Source organism: Delphinapterus leucas, chromosome 3 (assembly GCF_059928025.1).
Source record: "Delphinapterus leucas isolate spDelLeu-1000000601 "Yukka" chromosome 3, BTC_Dleu_Yukka2, whole genome shotgun sequence".
Lineage (NCBI taxonomy): Eukaryota > Metazoa > Chordata > Mammalia > Artiodactyla > Monodontidae > Delphinapterus > Delphinapterus leucas.
The window spans coordinates 33194429-33212062 of record NC_143131.1 but is presented as its reverse complement, the minus strand read 5'-3'; the positions used below and the strand labels follow the sequence as shown (position 1 = coordinate 33212062).

Below are 17634 nucleotides of genomic sequence, written 5' to 3'. Positions count from 1 at the left end.
ACATATATAATTATATTGTATATTCTATTTTGGAACTTGATTCTTTTTTTTTTCTTTCTTTCTTTTTTTTTTTTTTTTTGCGGTACGCGGGCCTCCCACTGCTGTGGCCTCTCCCGTTGCAGAGCACAGGCTCCGGACGCGCAGGCTCAGCGGCCATAGCTCACGGTCCCAGCCGCTCCGCGGCATGTGAGATCTTCCCGGACCGGGGCACGAACCCGTGTCCCCTGCATCGGCAGGCGGACTCTTAACCACTTGCGCCACCAGGGAAGCCCAACCTTGATTCTTATATATAACATTTTGAAAATCTTTGAATATCGATAAGATATTTTATGACATTATTCTTTCATGGATATATAAGATTCCAAAGTACAGATGAATTCTTTAAATTCAGCATTCTGGACGTTTGTACTGTTCACACTTTTCATTAAATAATGGATGACTTTAAAACTCAGGTGAAGCTGTTTGGCACTGATTTTTTTCAGTATTAAGAAGCCACACTTGAATTCACACTAGGTACCACTGGCCCGTGATGCTCAAGAACTCCCAAACCAGCTCTCCTATGCTGCCATATGTGGTTTTCACCACTGAGCGACTAGTGAAGATTGTGACCTAATGCAGAGTCCTACTGCTTACGTGCTGTGTCCTCTAGGATGATGGGGCGGCCAGCAGGAGCTTGGAACAGGGGCTGCTCAGGGCTCATCCACTGAATTCCAAGCTGGGCCCCTAGTCATTGGTGACGGTTCCAGGACCCAGGGGAAACAGGATACTGCATTACTTATTGATATAAGGAGAAATTGTAAAAGACTGCCATGCTCTCTGGGAATAGAAGTTCTCTTATCCTGGGAGTCTTGGTTTGACGCATGGTTTGGGGAAGTAGCAGACTGTGGCACATTCTTCAGATGGGATAGCACAGGGCATAAAGTGCACTTGAAGGAGACAAAGCAGGTCTCTGGGGAAGTACGGTCTGGAGGTGGGAGGGACTGGGGTCAGAGGTGAAGACGGTTGGCGGAGGCAGGTTCTAAGATGGTCCCTGGGGCTCCTGGGCCCGGCTCTACACACCTGGTACAATCCCACCCCCTGGAGTGTGGCCCGGCCTGTGCCTATGACGGGAAGGCACTCCCACAATCAGGTTGCTCAGCAGTGGACCCTGTGTTAATGAAAAGGGAGGCCGCACAGGGCGGGCCTAACCTAATCAGGAGAGCTCTTACAAGAGAGACCAGGCCGCTCAGAAAGACGGTCTCCTGCTGCCTCGGAAGAAGCAGGTGCCCAGTGGGCTTCGAAGAGGGCCCGAGTCTCCAAGGACCCCACAGGCCTGGCCGATGCTGGTTTGAGGAACAGAGACTTCACTGGCCTTTATGTCTCCCCGGTGCCTCGTCCAGGCTGGTTCGCATACAGTGAGTTTCCACGGAGGGGCCGCTCCAGCAGTGCTTGTGAGGATCCAGGAAAGCATTTCGCATCCACACCCCATCCTAACAACCCCACAGCCTCCGAAGGTAGTCATGTGACCGTGAATCAGGCCCCAACCCTGGGCAAATCCTCTGAGGCGCTGGACCAGGAGATCACACAGCTTATTCTTATTTCTGAGGCGAATATGTGGCCTGGACAACTAGTGGGCTCATTTTCTACTCTACTGGACAGTGCCCCCCCGTTTCATACCCACCCTGCCCACAGTTGCCCCGTGAACCCTAAGGTCTGTGAGAGCAAGGAATGCCTGCCGCCAGGGCTGGGAGTCACCATGCAGCAGGCCTTGTACCCTCACCCTGTCTCCTCCACAGTCCTCTTGACTGAGAGTCCCTTTACTCTGCCTCTACTTTCCTTCAGCCAGGTTCCTAACAGGGATTTCCATAGCTAATCCTCTGGCCTGGTGCCAGTTGTTTTTTTTTCTAAGTGAGCATAGATGAGCAGATTCCTTGCGCTTCCCTGGCCTTCCTTCTCACAGATATTCCCATCCAAGTCCTCCTTTAGCCAAGCTGGAGGTGCAGCCCCTTAGCACCAGGCTGTCCGAGGCGGCCAGAGCCCCAGGCCGGGCCCTTGCTTGAAGGTGGGCAGCTGGGACATGGGGGGGAGGCCTTACCACGTGTTCAAAGATCTCTGTGCCTTGGTAAACCTTTTGGACCTTGATCAAGTCAGAGAGACAAAAAGAGGCAACGAGAAAGGCAGCAAACGCAGCCCAAGCGCTGAGACACATAGTTCCTCGCACGTCTTTCCAGGAAAAGGCGGGTGCTCCTGGGAGCCGTGCACTTTCTAGGATAAAGAGGTCTTAGCAAGGGCAGGAGGAGAGGCAGGGAGTTTGTTTCTGCTGCCTGCCCTGCTCCTGCTGCCCTCAGCTTGGCCAGGGCTGGGCAGGGGCCCAGGGGGGCACACCACTGCTTGGAAATAGCTTGCAGCAACTCCCCTGAGTGCTGGAGGTCATTTGTGGAGGAGAAGCCAGAGGAGAGAAGGAAAAGACTTCAAGCCCAGACCTCATTGTCCGTCGGGGGCCCTGAATCCCTCTCCGATGGAGTGGCTCTGGTCTCTGCTTTCAGATTTGTTCAACCCACAGTCCTTGCGATGGGAGAGCTTTGGAAGAAAGCAGACTTGGAGCTGTGATGAGAGCCCAGCAGGCAGACACTAGGGGACTGGCCTCTGCCCAAATGCCCCTCACCCACAAGACTCTCCTGCCAATGACAGCTAACCGGAGGGAGCCCCAGAGCGCCCCTGAACAAGCCACGGGCCGCTGCATCTGACTGAAGGTTGGGTAAGGGGCAGCAAAGTTCCACAGTGAAGCACCGTGGTTGTGTCCTGTGGTAGGACCAGCAGCAAGTCACTCGGTCTTTCTGGCCAGCGTTCGTCTTTGTGAGTCAAACTGGCCTTGCCCATGTGCTCTGGCTGTCATCAAAGGAGGTCTGTTGCTGAGATCAAATATGTGAACATTCTTTGAACATGAGGTTGAAGTGCAGTTACTCACAGGGCCTGTCTCAGCAGCAAGACCATGCTGTAGAACTGGATTAGTCATTTTGCTGCCTGAATGCAGCCACCTGTAAACTGGAACTTCCTAATGACAGCCTGTCACTTCCACCAGGACGCACCAGCTTAAATGCCTTCAGACCTCGTGCTCCAGGGCCTCCCCGAGGCTGAGGCGGGGCCACTAATATTTCCCTTGTTTGTTCAGTGTGAGCTGTAGAATACCCAGTGCTGATGCACTTGAATGACCCCCCTTTTCCATCTTGGCAAGTAACGATGCAGACTGGGCTGAAAGCAGCACAAATCCCTTACTTCGGATTCTCATCTTGGACTTCGTGCTGGCAGCCCTCGTCCCTCTGGGCTCCTTCTGGATGGTAGTCCCAGAGCTCTTCTTTCCTGCCTTTGACAAGCTAAACACACACCCTTCTCAGCTAAGGGACTGGCTGTCTCAGGGCACACACCTTACCCGCCCCCCCCTCCACCTGCAAGGGCAGCGACTGGGTGTTCCTAGAAGAGACCAGGAAGGGACGGGGAAGCAAGCAGTAAATGCTCCGTCCAAGCCCCTCTCCTCAAGGATGAATCGTCTTTCCATGTGGAGCTGGAATTCTCTGCCTTTATTCTCACCCTCAGCCAGCCCCGCCCCCAGGCTGCCCCTTGGTGCTTCCCTCCCCGGGGAGAGCAGCCTTGGCGGCAGGGGGCCGGCTGTCAGAGCTCTGCGAGGGGCTGCGAGCCCCTCCTACCCGCTCTTCTCTTTCCTTTGGGAGCTCTCTGTGCTAAAAACAAGCTTGCTGAGAATCCTATTTTTCTGGGTGAAAGGTGAAAAATGCAGCACTTCCTCCAAGTGGAAAGCACTGGGCCCGCCAGCTCCGGGCACATTTCCGAGATCCCTCCGCCCACTCGGGGAGGAGACGGCTCCTTGCAAGGGGGAGAGAAGAGGTGGGCGGTGGAGGGAGGGAGGCGAGGGGACCGGAAGGGAAGCACCGGTTCCTCTGAAGCCCGGGCTGTGGGCATGTGGAAAGCAGAGGGCCTGTTTGTGTTGGAGGGGCCTGGGGGCTGGACAGGCCCGGGCCCAGAAATGGAAGGCAAAGAAGAGGGCGGGAGACCAGCAGCCGCTCAGAGGTGCCTGAGCGGCAGGGTCACCAAGCTGCCGCGCCTCGGGCCCTGGGGCAGCACGGGGACAAAGATGACCCCGCAGACCTTTTTGAGAAAGAGCCCCCAGGCGAGCTTAGAGGAAGCACATGCCGGTGCGCAAGTCAGTTTTTGTAGGAAAAGCAAGAACAGTCCCCTTTTTTTTTTTTTTAACATCTTTATTGGAGTATAATTGCTTTACAATGGTGTGTTAGTTTCTGCTGTATAACAAAGTGAATCAGCTATACGTATACATATATCCCCATATCCCCTCCCTCTTGCGTCTCCCTCCCACCCCTCCAGGCGGTCACAAAGCACCGAGCTGATCTCCCTGTGCTATCCGGCTGCTTCCCACTACCTATTTTACATTTGGTAGTGTATATATGTCCATGCCACTCTCTCACTTGGTCACAGCTTCCCCTTCCCCTTCTTGACAGCACCCCAGCCGTCCTTGCTTAGAACACATGGGAAGTTCTGGAGAATTTTCTCAGATGCTGATTGTGGGACAAAAGCTTTTCAGTAACCCAGGCTTCATAATATCCTTCCTGGGCGGGACAGGGATGGCGTTAACCTTCGAGCTCCCTGGCTTCTCCTCAAAGTTCTTCCTTCAGCCAAGCGCGCAGCCAGCCTTCCCTGACATGCCCCTGCACAGAGCCGCTGCCCAAAAGCCGTGGCGCAGATCCCATCCCCTGCCAGGCCCTCCTCCTCAGCATGACAACACGGCTGCCGGGTACCAGGCAGCAGGTGGACGAAGGGGGCACAGCAGGGGCACAGCAGGCGGGGCTGGAAAAGGCAGGCGCCCCTCGCTGGGCCCGTGACCACCACCTCCCAGGCCTCCGCCCAGCCCCAGGGACCCCACGGATGAACTCCTGCCAGGGGTCACCTCATCCCTGTTGCACCATTTCCCCAACAGCACAGGACTTGCGGTGGGGGATTGGTTGCACTAACGGCCCTGATTTTCCACCCTCCCTGAATCCATGCCCGGTGCTGCGTGACTCTGTAGTTGCTCTCACAATGGAGACAGTCTATTTCTTCATCTCTTGGGTGTACGGACTTTGACTAGCACAATGTGGCAAAGGCGACATGAGGCAGCGCCAATCCCCGGCTGTAAAACGCCTTGGACCTCAGTTCCAGTGCTCTCACCCTCCTCCATCACCGTGTGAAGGGCGCGTCAGCCTAGCTCACGGGTCCAGCAGGAGGGTGGAGCAGACCCAAGTCACCTCCCCATCCCAGCCAAGGCGACGACAAGCGGGCCACCCTACACGTGTGAACGAGACCCACTGAGACCAGAAGGACCGCCTAGTCAAGCCCAGCCAGGATCAGCAGAAATGCCAAGCTGACCCCTCGAGGCATGGAAGCAGTCAGCACACCTTGCGATATGCCGCTGAGGTTCTGTGGTTGTTTGTCGTGCAGCATTATTGTGGCGATAGATAGCAGATACACTTAGAGAGGAAACCGGGGGACCCACAAAACCAGGCTGAGTTCTCCTCGGCTGTCCTGCCCATCTGAACCCGGGTCTAATCCCTCAGCTTCAGGACAAAGTTTATATTCCCCCAACCACCTCTGCTGTAAACTCATCCCATGTTTCCCGAATTTTGGCCACTGAGAGGGTGAAAGAGCTTGGGATATACTGTCTCTTACCCTGTTCTCCCACGCTGAGCCCTCCCACGTGATCAGCTCCTCTTGGGTCCCCCTATTCTGCTGCCTTCTCACCCGCAGCCTCTCTACGGCTCTGATTTCGTCACGTGTCACCTCTCTTTTTCTAGCCCACCTAGGGAAAGGCAATTCATCCTGTCCATCACTCCCGAGCCCCCAGCCCCGGGCTACCGTGCTTTTTCTCAGGATGACACTTGCAGGGCACAACAGCCCATCCGCAGCACAACTCTCCTGGCTTCAGCTCAACTGGACATTTTTCCAAAATCACCGTGACTTTTTTATCGATTCAAAATGTGAATCAATTGGAGTTGTGAAAGCAACTCCATTATATCTTGGGAAGCACTGACCCCGGATGTCTCCAAGGAAACGGTGTTGAGGTGAGGGTGACGGGGAGGTCACCTGGGGGTGACACCCACTCTCTACCACGTGGCTTTCTCCACTCCGCACTCACAGGTGATGTACGCAGGAGAGGAGAGATCGCTGTTGTTGTGAGCATTATTGCTCTGAGAGGAAGGATCCTGGTCATCGAAGGTTCCTAAAGACAGGAGGCGGAAGGGTGACGCTCAAGGTGAACGTCTCTAGTTTATTCATTTTTTTAGAACCCTTAATGTGCCTAAAACTGTGCTTGGCACAAAGCTCGAAGCCTTCACCGACCGCCTGCTACGCAAGCAAGAGCAGAGTCACGATGGGACTAATTATAGGCGCTTGTGTGAGGTGGATCACATTTCCCACCTCTTTGGTGGTAGCATTCATCTCACCTGCCCTTAGCAAGTCCTGCCATGGGGATCTGCCAGTGAGCCAGCTGTTTCCGGGGTCACCACGTGGCACTGTGATGGCTCAGAAGGAAGCAGCCCCGCTTCTCTGGTTCTTGCCCAGATGCTCAGACCAGGCTGAGGGCACCCCCAGCCCAGCCTGAGAAGCACTGACTGTATTCGTGTCCATTTCTAGACACCGCCTCGGGAGGGATCCGTAACCCCTCCACAGGTGAACGAATGACTAAATGAATGTGCTGTAGCCTTGTTCATCTTCTTTATTCAAGTTCACTACAGACACCCCCCCACTTCAGACCAGAATGACAGTGACCCACCTCAGTAATACATGTGCCTTTCCATCTGCTTCTTCTGGAAGCTTCACAGTCACCTCCTTGAGTCATCAGTTACCGAGAGAGAACAGTCAGCTCCCCGAAGTGCCCACCCCAAGTTACCTACCCCACTCTGCTAATGCCACAAAGGGCCCAGACAAGTCTCCTTTGAGAGAAAATTCTTAGGAAGTGTGCAAAGAATTCAGGGTTGTCCACCCAAACTTGCAAAAGTATACTGTGTGGACAATCTGTAGCTATAAAAAATATACACATACAAAAGGACAGCTACGAAGTCATGGTGCCCATTTTCTTAGATTTGCATTATAAAAAGTAAGGATTTCTCATTAAAGGTAAACTTCCAGGGGGCAGCTTTATAATTATGATTCTATCTCTAGTCTCCCTTAATCCTTATTTTCATAGTCAGAGCACATTGAACCAGCCAGTGAGGAGGGGAAGGGGTTAATCCTAGTAATTTGTGGGCCAAAGTAGAGAAATTTGAGGTTCAAGGTCTTACGGTCATTCTGCTATCAGTAAGAGTGTCAAGAGTCAGGGGAGGAGAGAAGTATTTTAATACTGCCCTTTGGGTCTCTCTCTCTTTTTTTTTCCTTTCTTTCTTTTTTTTTTTTCTTACAAACTATGAATCACAACACAGTCATTGAGCTACAGCAGACAGCCTCGGAAATTCGCTGTGATGTGTGATCTCTGGCGGCCACTACACATTCAACGGACGAAGTCCGATGCTTCCTACACAGAGCATTCCGTTGGGTTTGGCCCACAGAATGTCAGCAGGAAAGGCCACCCAGGGACTCCTGTCTTGGTCCTAGTTTCCCATCAGGGTGTACTTGCTCCTTGATGAAAGGAAACACACCTGGTCCCCGTGCCTCTGTGTGTGGTGTCAGGCAAGGTCTTGGAGCCCCCGGGTTTCTCAGGATAGAAGGTTCTGTCCCTTGGGCAGAGCCAACTGGTGTTACTGGGCTCCACAAGTGTTGATGTTTTTCCCATCCACGGCGTCTTCCACGAGGGAAATGTGGTAATCGGTGGACAGGGTGAAATGAGAAATGCAGCCCACGAGGCCCCGCGTGTACAGCCTGTTAGCGTGCAGAGCAATTTCTTCCATTCCACCTGCCAGGAGGCCAAAGGAAGATGACGTGAGTCAAAGGGAAGGATGTCTCTTCAGTATGCCTGAGTGTCTGCTGACCAAGGCTTCCCTCAGCCGACAGGATAGGTGAGGCTGCGGTACCTAGAACTCAGGACATCGCAGCTGTCTAATTTATAATTATCCTTGAAGGAACAAGCTGACTTGGATCAATTTGATACACAATCAGAGCCTAGAAGTATCCACCTCATAAGTGATTTCTGACCTACTTGACCACTTAAAACCAAATAGTACCTGGTAAATTTTGAAATGTTGTATAATGTCAACAAAATGTAGTATGTGTGGTAAGAGGTGATGTTATCTTAAACCAAGAGAAATACACTGATGTTGAATGCTTTTGATTGTTCACTTGTAGGAAATATCATACAGATAGAGGTATCTTTTCATGTTGATGTGTCAGCATTAGTGGGTTCTAAGCTATGTACAAAAATACCACTCATTCTAACTCTGAGGGGGCCGGGAAGACAGATCCTCCTTCCTCAGGGAGAATTCAAGGAGCTATATTTAGCAGGCTCCTGTTCTATAAACAAGAAAAGCAGGGTTTTCCTGGTGGATCGGTCCACAGCACAAAATCATCTAAGTGCTTCCTGACCCCTCAGCCATGAGTCAGAAGTTCAAAACATGGAAGAATGGAATATCTGGAGAGCTTCCTGATTTCCAAGTATCTGACCGACCCAGTGAGGTACACAGCTTTGGGAAGCCCCAGCATGACAAACGGAAGGCTAAAAAGAAAACGCACTGGCCTAATTTAGGTTTCGTCAAAGGTCAAGGTCACTTACCCACATACAGAGCTCCATTGATGTTGAGCTGCCTCATCATGCCAGGTGACTTGCCTGTTCTGGCCCCATAGTCATCCACAGTTATCTTTCCTGATTGGCCATCCCTGTAAAAACCGCCACCATTTTTGGAGCTTCATTCAATAATTCAATCATGCATTCATTTTAATACAAATGTATTACTGAAGTCCTTACTAAGCACCAGGCACTATACTAAATTATGGAGCTGCCAAAATGAAACAAACAAGAACAAACAAACAAAAAACCACCGACATTCCTAAGACAAACAAAAAATCAAATTGCTGGTGATCACACAGTGTCACCGCTCTATGGTAGAAGAATGGCTGCCGGGAGCTGTGGAATTCTACGGGAAGAGAACAGAAGCCCAGGGAAAGCTTCTGAAGAAAGACTCTGAGGTGCGTTTTGAAGGCTGGGTGGGTCAGGTGAAGGAGAAGGCTAATGCAGACAGGAAGTGACAACGGCAGTGAGAGAAAAGACATAGGGGTTGGTACAGACTGAGCATAGAGAATTCTAGAGGTGGGAATAGAGTAGTAAAAGATGAAGCCAGAAGCAGATGGTGAAGGGCATAAGGAGCTTAGTTAGAATTTATCCTGAAGGTGAGAGGGAACCAGAGAAGAACTTTAACAGGAGGAGTGGTGGTGACATGGTGACACATGGTGAGTGTGGATGTGATTCTAAACACAATGGGAAGCCAATGCAGTAGTCTTTGTTTGTAGAAGATTACTCTCAGGGAGGACGAAGAATGGCTTTGAGGTTTCTAAAGGACCCAGAGAGTCACCCAAAAGTGACTCTGAGGACAGTGGAATGGAGGTGCTCATCTGTGGCAAGGGCTTTGCAGTTTTTTAAGGTGGTTTCCAAAAACCAGCCACACTTCTTCTCCTTCTCCCTCTTTTCTTCCTCTTTTTTTGACGAGTTCTTTATTGGTCTTTTAATGTTCCTTTTTTATAGCAGTCACTTCTTGTTTCTTGGGTTAATAGCCTCTCCTACCTCACTGATGATATTCATGTTTTCATCATTTTTTTCATTCATAGTCTCTGTTTCCTCCAAGTTGCTTCGTTATATCTATTTGTTCTGATATCCATCTTTCATACTGGAAACTTTTTTCAAATGCCTAGTGATCCCCAACTGCCACACAGATAAGTGTTGAGCACCAGGAAGCAGACTGGAAGCCCTGTGTGCTGGATGGCTTTTGTTGACTGTGCTGTGACCTGGCTCAGTCATTTCCTTGGGGGAATACCTGGATTTCCTATTCTTCTTACTATGGGGTATAGACCTGGCTTCCAGCATTCTGGAATCTCCTCAAAGTCCACCTGCCCTAAAATCTTATCTCACTAGAGATATCTAGATCTCCGTGGAAGGTGAGGGCTTCTTCAAGTTTAGCCATCGAAGTTCTTTCTCTAGAAGATCTCTGCTGAGTGAAGATTCGGGAGTTCAGCCTCTCTGGCCCGCTAGTGTTAGTAAAGGGCACAGGTGGGAGTTGGTACCGAGATGACCTAATGACCCGGATCAAGGATACTTGGATGCCAGGCCAGGATGGGGAACAGGAAATGGGACTAAAGGGAATTGGAGAGTACATCCCGTCAGCTCTGTCTCACACTGTGGCAGGTACTCACCGAACAGCCTTGACTCGGTGCCACCGACCGTCATTGAATGAACCGTTCACCATGATGGATGCTACACCACTGCCCAGGTTATAGCTAAAGGTGTCGGAGAAGAACAAGACAGAGAACAGAATAAAACATTGATGTACACACCGATGGTCGTTCACAAATGATTCTCACTGCGAAAGTTCTTTGGAGCTCAGGATGTAGTTTCTTTAACACAAAACAAAACAATGTTATAAAGACACTAGGTCCCCAGATTAGGCCATGAGTGACCAAAACTGGTTTTTTATTTTTAACTGTGGTAAAGTTTACAGTCTTAACCATTTTTAAGTGTACAGTTCAGTGTTAAGTATATTCACATTGCTATGCAACCAATTCCAGAACTTTTTCATCTTGTAAAACTGAAACCCTCTACCCATTAAACAACTTGCCATCTCGCCCTCCCCCAGCCCTCGGCAACAACCATTCTTTCTGTTTCTATGAGTTTGACTGCCCTATGTACCTTGTATGAGTAGGGTCATACAGTGTTTGTCTCTTTGTAACTGGCTTTTTTCACTTAATATCATGTCCTCAAGGTTGATTTATTTTAGGCTCTATGTACAGTATTAGAGTATAAGGAACAAAAGGGCTTTATCGTTTGTAATGTGCTGTATCAATACTAGGTTGAATAGTATCCCCCCAAAATTAATGTCCGCCCAGAATCTCAAAATGTGACCTTATTTGGAAACAAGGTCTTTGCATATGTAATTAGTTAAGAGGGGTTATACGGGGGTTATATGGGGTTAGGGAGGCCCTAAATCCAATATGACCGGTGTCCTTATAAAAAGTGGAGATTTTGACACAGAGACAAAGACATACGGAGAAGAACGCCACATGAAGATGGGACTGGAACGTTGCATCTCTAAGCCAAGGAACACCAAGGATTGCCAGCAACCATCAGAAGCCAGGGGAGAGTCATAGAACAGACTCCCTCAGAGCTCCCAGGAAGAAGACACCCTGCCAACAGCTCCAGGTTGAAATTCTAGCCTCCAGAACTGTGCGAGAATACATTTCTATTGCTTTAAGTCACCCAATTTGTGGTGAGTTATTATGGCAGTCCTCAGAAACTAATACATGTGTTTTTACTTTTCAAAAGACAAAACAGAGCGAAACATTGCAGAGCAAGCTGAGCCCCAAAGAATTTACGGGAAGTTGCCTAAAATCTCAGAGCTAACGTACAGGACTTGAACTTGGTGTCTTCCCTGCCCCCGACCCTGCCACATTTTACTCGGTAGCTTTCTATTTCCTATTTCGGTTGCCAGATACTGTGATATGCTAAGGGGATCAGAAGACATGCATATGTTGTTTACCAGAGAGAAATAACCCTCTTATTTCAGTGTTCATTCAATTATTCTAATTTAATTCAATACAACAAATATTTGGTGAGTGACGATTCTAGGCCGGGCACTGGGCCAGCTCTCTAGACCTCCCCTTGATAAAATAATAAAGCCTATGTAATCATGCTTTTGAAGGAAAATGTATTCCACCTAGACAACCCTCTCCTCATCTTGTAAGGGGACATGTCTCTCCTTTAGCTCGTTGGCCAAGAAACAGGAATATTGAGAGGAAACCCGCATTAGTCACTGAGCTCTTGCATGCACTCAGTATAAGAAAGGAGCAAAAATAGAAAGCTTTGGCTTTCCCCAGGGAAGCACTATGGGTCCTTTCTTTAATACTGGAGCCTCAAAGAAGTCACACAGCCCATCGACATTTAACCAAGAATAGAACTCGGGTGACTTGACAAACTCTGAGACAAAGCTGTTGCTCTGACCCAGAAAACTCCACTGTTTTCTAATGAATTTTCCCACATCAAGTGTCTCCTTGTACGAAGCAGCCTGGAGGTGGAATTTTCAGATTTCATTATTTAGTGGCCAAATGCTTGTTGAAGAAATGAATGAGTATAAGGAAGGGCTGAGAGCTGGTTGGCAGAAATGCAGCTGAATTACTATGTGGGCTTTTATGAGAGGCAGAACGGGGTGATAGAAGGAGCCTAGACACTTGGATTAGATGAATCTGCCTCAATTCCCAGCCTCGCCAATTACTAGTTCTGTGATCTTGGGCAATTTGCTTCGTTTCTCTGAGCCTAAATTTTCGAATCTGTGAAATGGGGTAATAATACCTTCCCTGAAGGGTCTTAGGGAAGATTCAGTAAGATAACATATGTAAAGAGCACAGCACAGAGTAGGAGCCAAACAAATAATCCCACTGCCCCAAATATACGCAGTACTTAATGCAGCTTGGATATAGCATCAAACAATACAACCTGGGGGAGCTAGCAATAGGAGAAAGTTGCCGCCAAGAGATAAACTTATCAAGCCTCTCCTGGAAGAGTAGTCATGTGTGAGAGTAAACCAACAGGCTGTAAATATGTAACCAGAACGTCCAGAAACACCCAGGTGTCAGAATCAAGGTGACTTGGGTATAGCTGCAGTGGCACTAGACTGGAATGTGATTGTAATCAAGTGAATGGAAACCTTTTCAGTTGTGTTCGGACGAAGGCCGGGCCTTCTTCTTCTGTTCTCCAGCCTGATAACACGCCTGTTCATGCAATGAGCCAGACTGCATTCAAGGGAGCAAACGCTGAACTCAGCAGACAGGAATCCAGCCATCACTGCAGGTGGTGGTGTGGCCCAGTTGGCACATCTCTGGCCTGACTCTCCAACCCCCCCCCACCGACTTTCTCTGATTTCAGACCCTCCGAATAAACTCCTGCTCCCCCAGACACCTGATACATCACCCTGGAACTTCTCTTTCTTTTAAATAATAAATGACCAAGATTAGTGGTTGCCTTCGTTGGGACAGGGCATGAGGGAGCCTTCCTGGGTGTGGGTGGGGGAATGTTCTATACCTTGTTCTGGGTGGTGGTTACACAGGTGTTTACATGTTTAAAAATGTACTGAGCTGTACGCCTAGTATTTTGCACTTTATGTAAATTATACCTCAATTTTTAAAAACTGAAGTATAGCTGAATTACAGCGTTGCATTAGTTTCTGGTGTACAGTGAAGTATATACCAGTCTTTTCCAGAATCTTTTCCAGATTCTTTTCCATTATAGGCTATTACAGGATATTGAATGTAGTTCCCTGTGCTGTACAGTAGGACCTTGTTGTTCATTTTATATATAGAACTGTGTATCTGTTAATCCCAAACTCCTAATTTATCCCTCCCAACCCCCTTCCCCTTCGGTAACCATAAGTTTGTTTTCTATGTCTGTGAGTGTGCTTCTGTTTTGTAGGTAAGTTCATTTGCATCACGTTTTTTTTAGATTCCACATACGAGTGAGATCGTATAATATTTGTCTTTCTCTGACTCACTTCACTTAGTTATACCTCAATTTTTTAAAAAAGGTAAAAACACGTGAATGAACGAATAAATGAACCAATAAATGCACACCTGGTTTCTCTATCAACGTCCTGTGTATCCGGTTAGAGTGAATCGGTTAACCTGATCCAAGAGTACCTACTCAATTTGGTGCTCATGGAAGGCTAGGAGGCTGAGCGCCAAGGTGGGCCACCAGGAAATGCCATCAGGTGGGGTCCTTATGGTGGCACTTATACTTAGGCCTCCTTTAAAGTATAGCACAGGGTACTCTGCTAATGTCAGACTGCTTTCCTTTCTCTGCTGCATGAAAATGTTATCAAGGTCACATGGAAAATTAGTGGGAAAGATCGCCCGTAAAGTGATATTCACACACCTGGCTTCATGCCCTAAACATAATCATAAAACAAAATGCAACGAAACAAACAGCAAAAACGACACTCATCACTGAGCACGCTGATTCCCTTTCTTTTACTTCACCTTGCACCAAAACCATACATAATTTTTTTTTTTAGAATTCCACTGTTTTTCCTTATTCTCTGGTTGAAGTGCTCTGAGCTCCAAATTAGCAAAAGGACAAGCATTTAGGTGAAGAAAGCTGAGATTATATTGTATTATCTTAGGTTTCCTACTGTTTGCTTTGGACCTGGATCAAACACCAAAACCTCAAAAATGGTTCATCTACCCAATCAACCAGTTCATTCTCTAGGTTCCACTGATGTAAGCTGCTTGAGGGCAGGGCCTTATTCAGAATAATAACAACCATAACAATAATAATAGCTAAATTTTATTTCGTAGATATATCGTGCCAACTTCCTGACATATGTTAGCGATCGGAGTTTTTAGAACATAGAAAACACCCGATCAAGGATAATCATTATCACTAATAACTAGATATGCCAGGCCCTGCACTAAGGCCTTTCTATGAATTAACTCATTCAGTCCTCATGACTAACCGTTTCCTTTTACGGATGTCAGTAACTTGCAGGAGATCACGTGGCCGTGGGAATCCGGCACGTCTGACTCTGAAGCCCATGCTTGTGACCACTTCAGACCCTGTTTCTCAGGGTGTGGTGGTTCCTGATGGCTTCCAATGAGATTCTGGCGCACAGCGGGACTTCCTCCACCAGCATCTCTGGGTGTGGGCCCAGGAATCCAGTAACCTCTAACACGAGCCCCGCAGATGACTCTCTGTATGCTGACAGTTTCAAACCAGTGGCCACACTCTGATTCCTCTCTGTGCCCAGCCTCCCGCAGGGCTTCCATACTTCTGTGTTGGGTGAGTAATGTTGGGGGGAGTGGCTGCCCAGAGGCAGGAAATGCAGCAAAGCAGCCGCGCTGGGCCTGGGGCCCAGGGAAGAGTTCAGATGTCTGCCTGCCTCCGGTGGAGACTGAGTGCTGTGCCCTTTACGCAGAGCACAGCCAGAACTCCAGGCTTAAGAGGAAAACACGGGGCCTATTTCCAGAAACCTGAGAAAGAGATGGTAAGAAAAGAAATACATCGGGATGGCGTGGAGTTGTAAGAAGGGTGCCCGGGGGCCTGGGGGTCTGCCCAGGGCCGGGTGTGAGAGCCAGCGGGGGCTGTGAGGGGCCCCGAGCAGATCGAGCTTCCCTGTCCAGCTGGGTTTTCACTGGCGGTTTAGGGGGAAGTTGGGCCTCCCACCCACGGCTGAGCTACTGTTTCAGTTCCCTTTTCTGGGCACAATCAAGTACTTGAGGCCTTGGCGAGGTTAACCACAGGAAAACCACAAGAAAATGGCTTTGCGGCAGCCAGCCTGAAACTGGGGTGTGAAGAGCTCAGCATTTGACCTCAGGGCCCGGGGGAGGGGACGGAGGTGGTGAGAACTGCTCTCTCCAGCTTTCAACCACACGCGGTACCCCAAAGTCCTCAACAACCATAGGGTTACATCGCTGAGCACGCTCTGCTGGGTAGGGCCAAGCGTGCTGTTGGACAAGTGACATTTCCTTTCGAAATGCCTTTTATTCGAATTGCAAAGACATAGCATTCTACCCTGGCTGTCAGCAATCCCAGCGCATGACCCACTGAAGCCTCACAATTAAGCCTTCATCTTCTCTGCAGTTCCGCTCTCACTTTCGTCTATTTCAATTCCAATTAATTCCATATCATTTAATGAACACTCGTGCTAGTCACCAGAGGGGGGATTAAAGAAGGAAAAGCCAGAGAAATTCCTGTCCCCATGGAACAGATGGTGAGTAGGGGTTTCAAACCTTAGCAGGCTTCAGAATCACGTGGAGAAACAGTTAACAGATTGCTGGGTCCCATCTCCAGAATTTTTCTGGTTCAGTAGGTCGGGGTGGAGCCTGAAAATTTGTATTTTTAATAAGTTCCCAGGAGATGCTGATGCTGTGGGTCCGGAGACCACAATTTGAGGATCACTGGTCTAAACAAGAGATTTCTAACCTCAAGTGAGGCTGTGCTATCACAATCTGTAGAGAAGCTTTTCCACAGTACACAGCTGGCGCCTGCCCCTTGGGAATCCCGCTAGCACCCAGCTGCCACCCAGCTTCTGGTGGTGAGAAGTCATCCAGGTAATCCTTTAGCTACTTCATAGGAACCCATTTGACAAATTTGAGAGCAGTCTAAACCGACGTAAAAGATGTTAGAACTTCTGGAACTGGCTTATCCGTTATCACCCAAGAAGCACTTTTAAAAATCCAAATGTTGGGTTGCCCTATTGAGATATGAATCTGTGCTTTGTTCTTTGCAGTGGGAGATTGGACAAAGCAGGCATTCTCCTTCCCAAGGCTCCAGAGTGAATAGGGAGCAGAGTCAGAATATAAAGAAAGTTCTCTAGACTAAATCTTCAGATCTTCCTGAGCTGGAGAGCACTGGGCCAAATACCCGAGTCCATGCTTGGCAGGATCAAAGTCCTCTTTCGACTACTTCCTAATTTGTAAGTGGGGAGTATATGGCAGTAACATACTAGAACAGGAGTCACAAAATTTTCCTCTAGAGGGCCAGATAATAAATATTTCAGGCTTTGCCATACAGTCCCTATTGAAACTACTCAAGCGTATCACTGTCTCATGAAAGCAGTCACTGACAATACATAAATGAATGAGGGTGGCAGTATTCTGATAAAACTTCATTACAAAAATGGGTGGCGTGCCAGATTTGGCCGTCAGGCTATAGCTGACCAACTGCTGCTCTAGCGATGGATATTGGAAAGAAGGACCAGGAGCCTCAAACTAACTCGGAGCTGCAGGCAGCTGCTAATTCTAGCAGACTGTGCTCTGGCTCCCTCTGCAACCCTCTGTTTGGCGTGATCTGTACCGTCTGAGAAAAATCGCGAGGTGATGTAGAAAGCACCTGGAGTAGGGGTTACCTGAACACCAGGGCTCCATCCCGAAGGCCCAAGGAAATGAAGTCACTGTTGGGTCTCATGGGGCTGTCTCCCCTCCACATCAACAGGCCGTCTTTGGCAGTTGTCTTAAACCTCATGAACGCATTTGATCTGGATCCTGACACCCTGGAGGAAACACACAAATAATTACATCAGATCAACCAGTCTCCACCAACATTCATTTCTGAGGAATCCCAGATTCCTCTGCCAATTATGAGGATAATCTGACATTTCTGACTCTTACTACCAGGAGATTAGAAAAGGCATCACCACCACAGCTCATGCCATGGGTCTAAAGGTCTGACCTCCTCATTCTGCACTTTGGAGTCTGTCTCTCTCCCCAGGTGTGGTCAAACGCCACAAGAGAGCATTTGATGAGTCACAGATCAGCCAGACTGTGGCCAATGCCACGGTCCCAGCCTGCACCCCCAATACACACCTCAAGTCTTCCCTCTTTCCTGTCCTACCACTCACGGGTCCTTGGGAAAGTGTCCCCTATTCCTCAAAAGGAAGTGGTTTCCTTAATTACCAAGAGGTTCAAGTTGGC

General features: G+C 48.9%; 1 protein-coding gene across 1 annotated transcript; it reads right to left on the bottom strand.

Annotated features, from left to right (window-relative positions):
- Positions 1-6937: 6937 nt before the first annotated feature.
- On the bottom strand, positions 6938-17213 carry LOC149749529 (pikachurin-like). Its single transcript, XM_089908786.1, has 4 exons — positions 17070-17213; positions 10375-10458; positions 8744-8847; positions 6938-7930 (listed from the first exon to the last, which is right to left on the bottom strand). Exons 1-4 carry the CDS (start codon positions 17183-17185, stop codon positions 7776-7778), a joined length of 459 nt encoding a protein of 152 aa, XP_089764912.1. The 5' UTR covers positions 17186-17213; the 3' UTR covers positions 6938-7775.
- Between the last annotated feature and the right edge of the window lie 421 nt (positions 17214-17634).

What these genes read in the sequence shown, in the direction of transcription:
- LOC149749529 (XM_089908786.1), bottom strand. Translation starts at nt 17,185, where the DNA reads ATGAGGTTTAAGACAACTGCCAAAGACGGCCTGTTGATGTGGAGGGGA. An exon ending in GATGGAGCCCTGGTGTTCAG is followed by an intron (nt 10,459 to 17,069) that starts GTAACCCCTACT and finishes CGACACCTTTAG; the next exon opens with CTATAACCTGGGCAGTGGTG. An exon ending in CACCGAGTCAAGGCTGTTCG is followed by an intron (nt 8,848 to 10,374) that starts GTGAGTACCTGC and finishes CGGTTTTTACAG; the next exon opens with GGATGGCCAATCAGGAAAGA.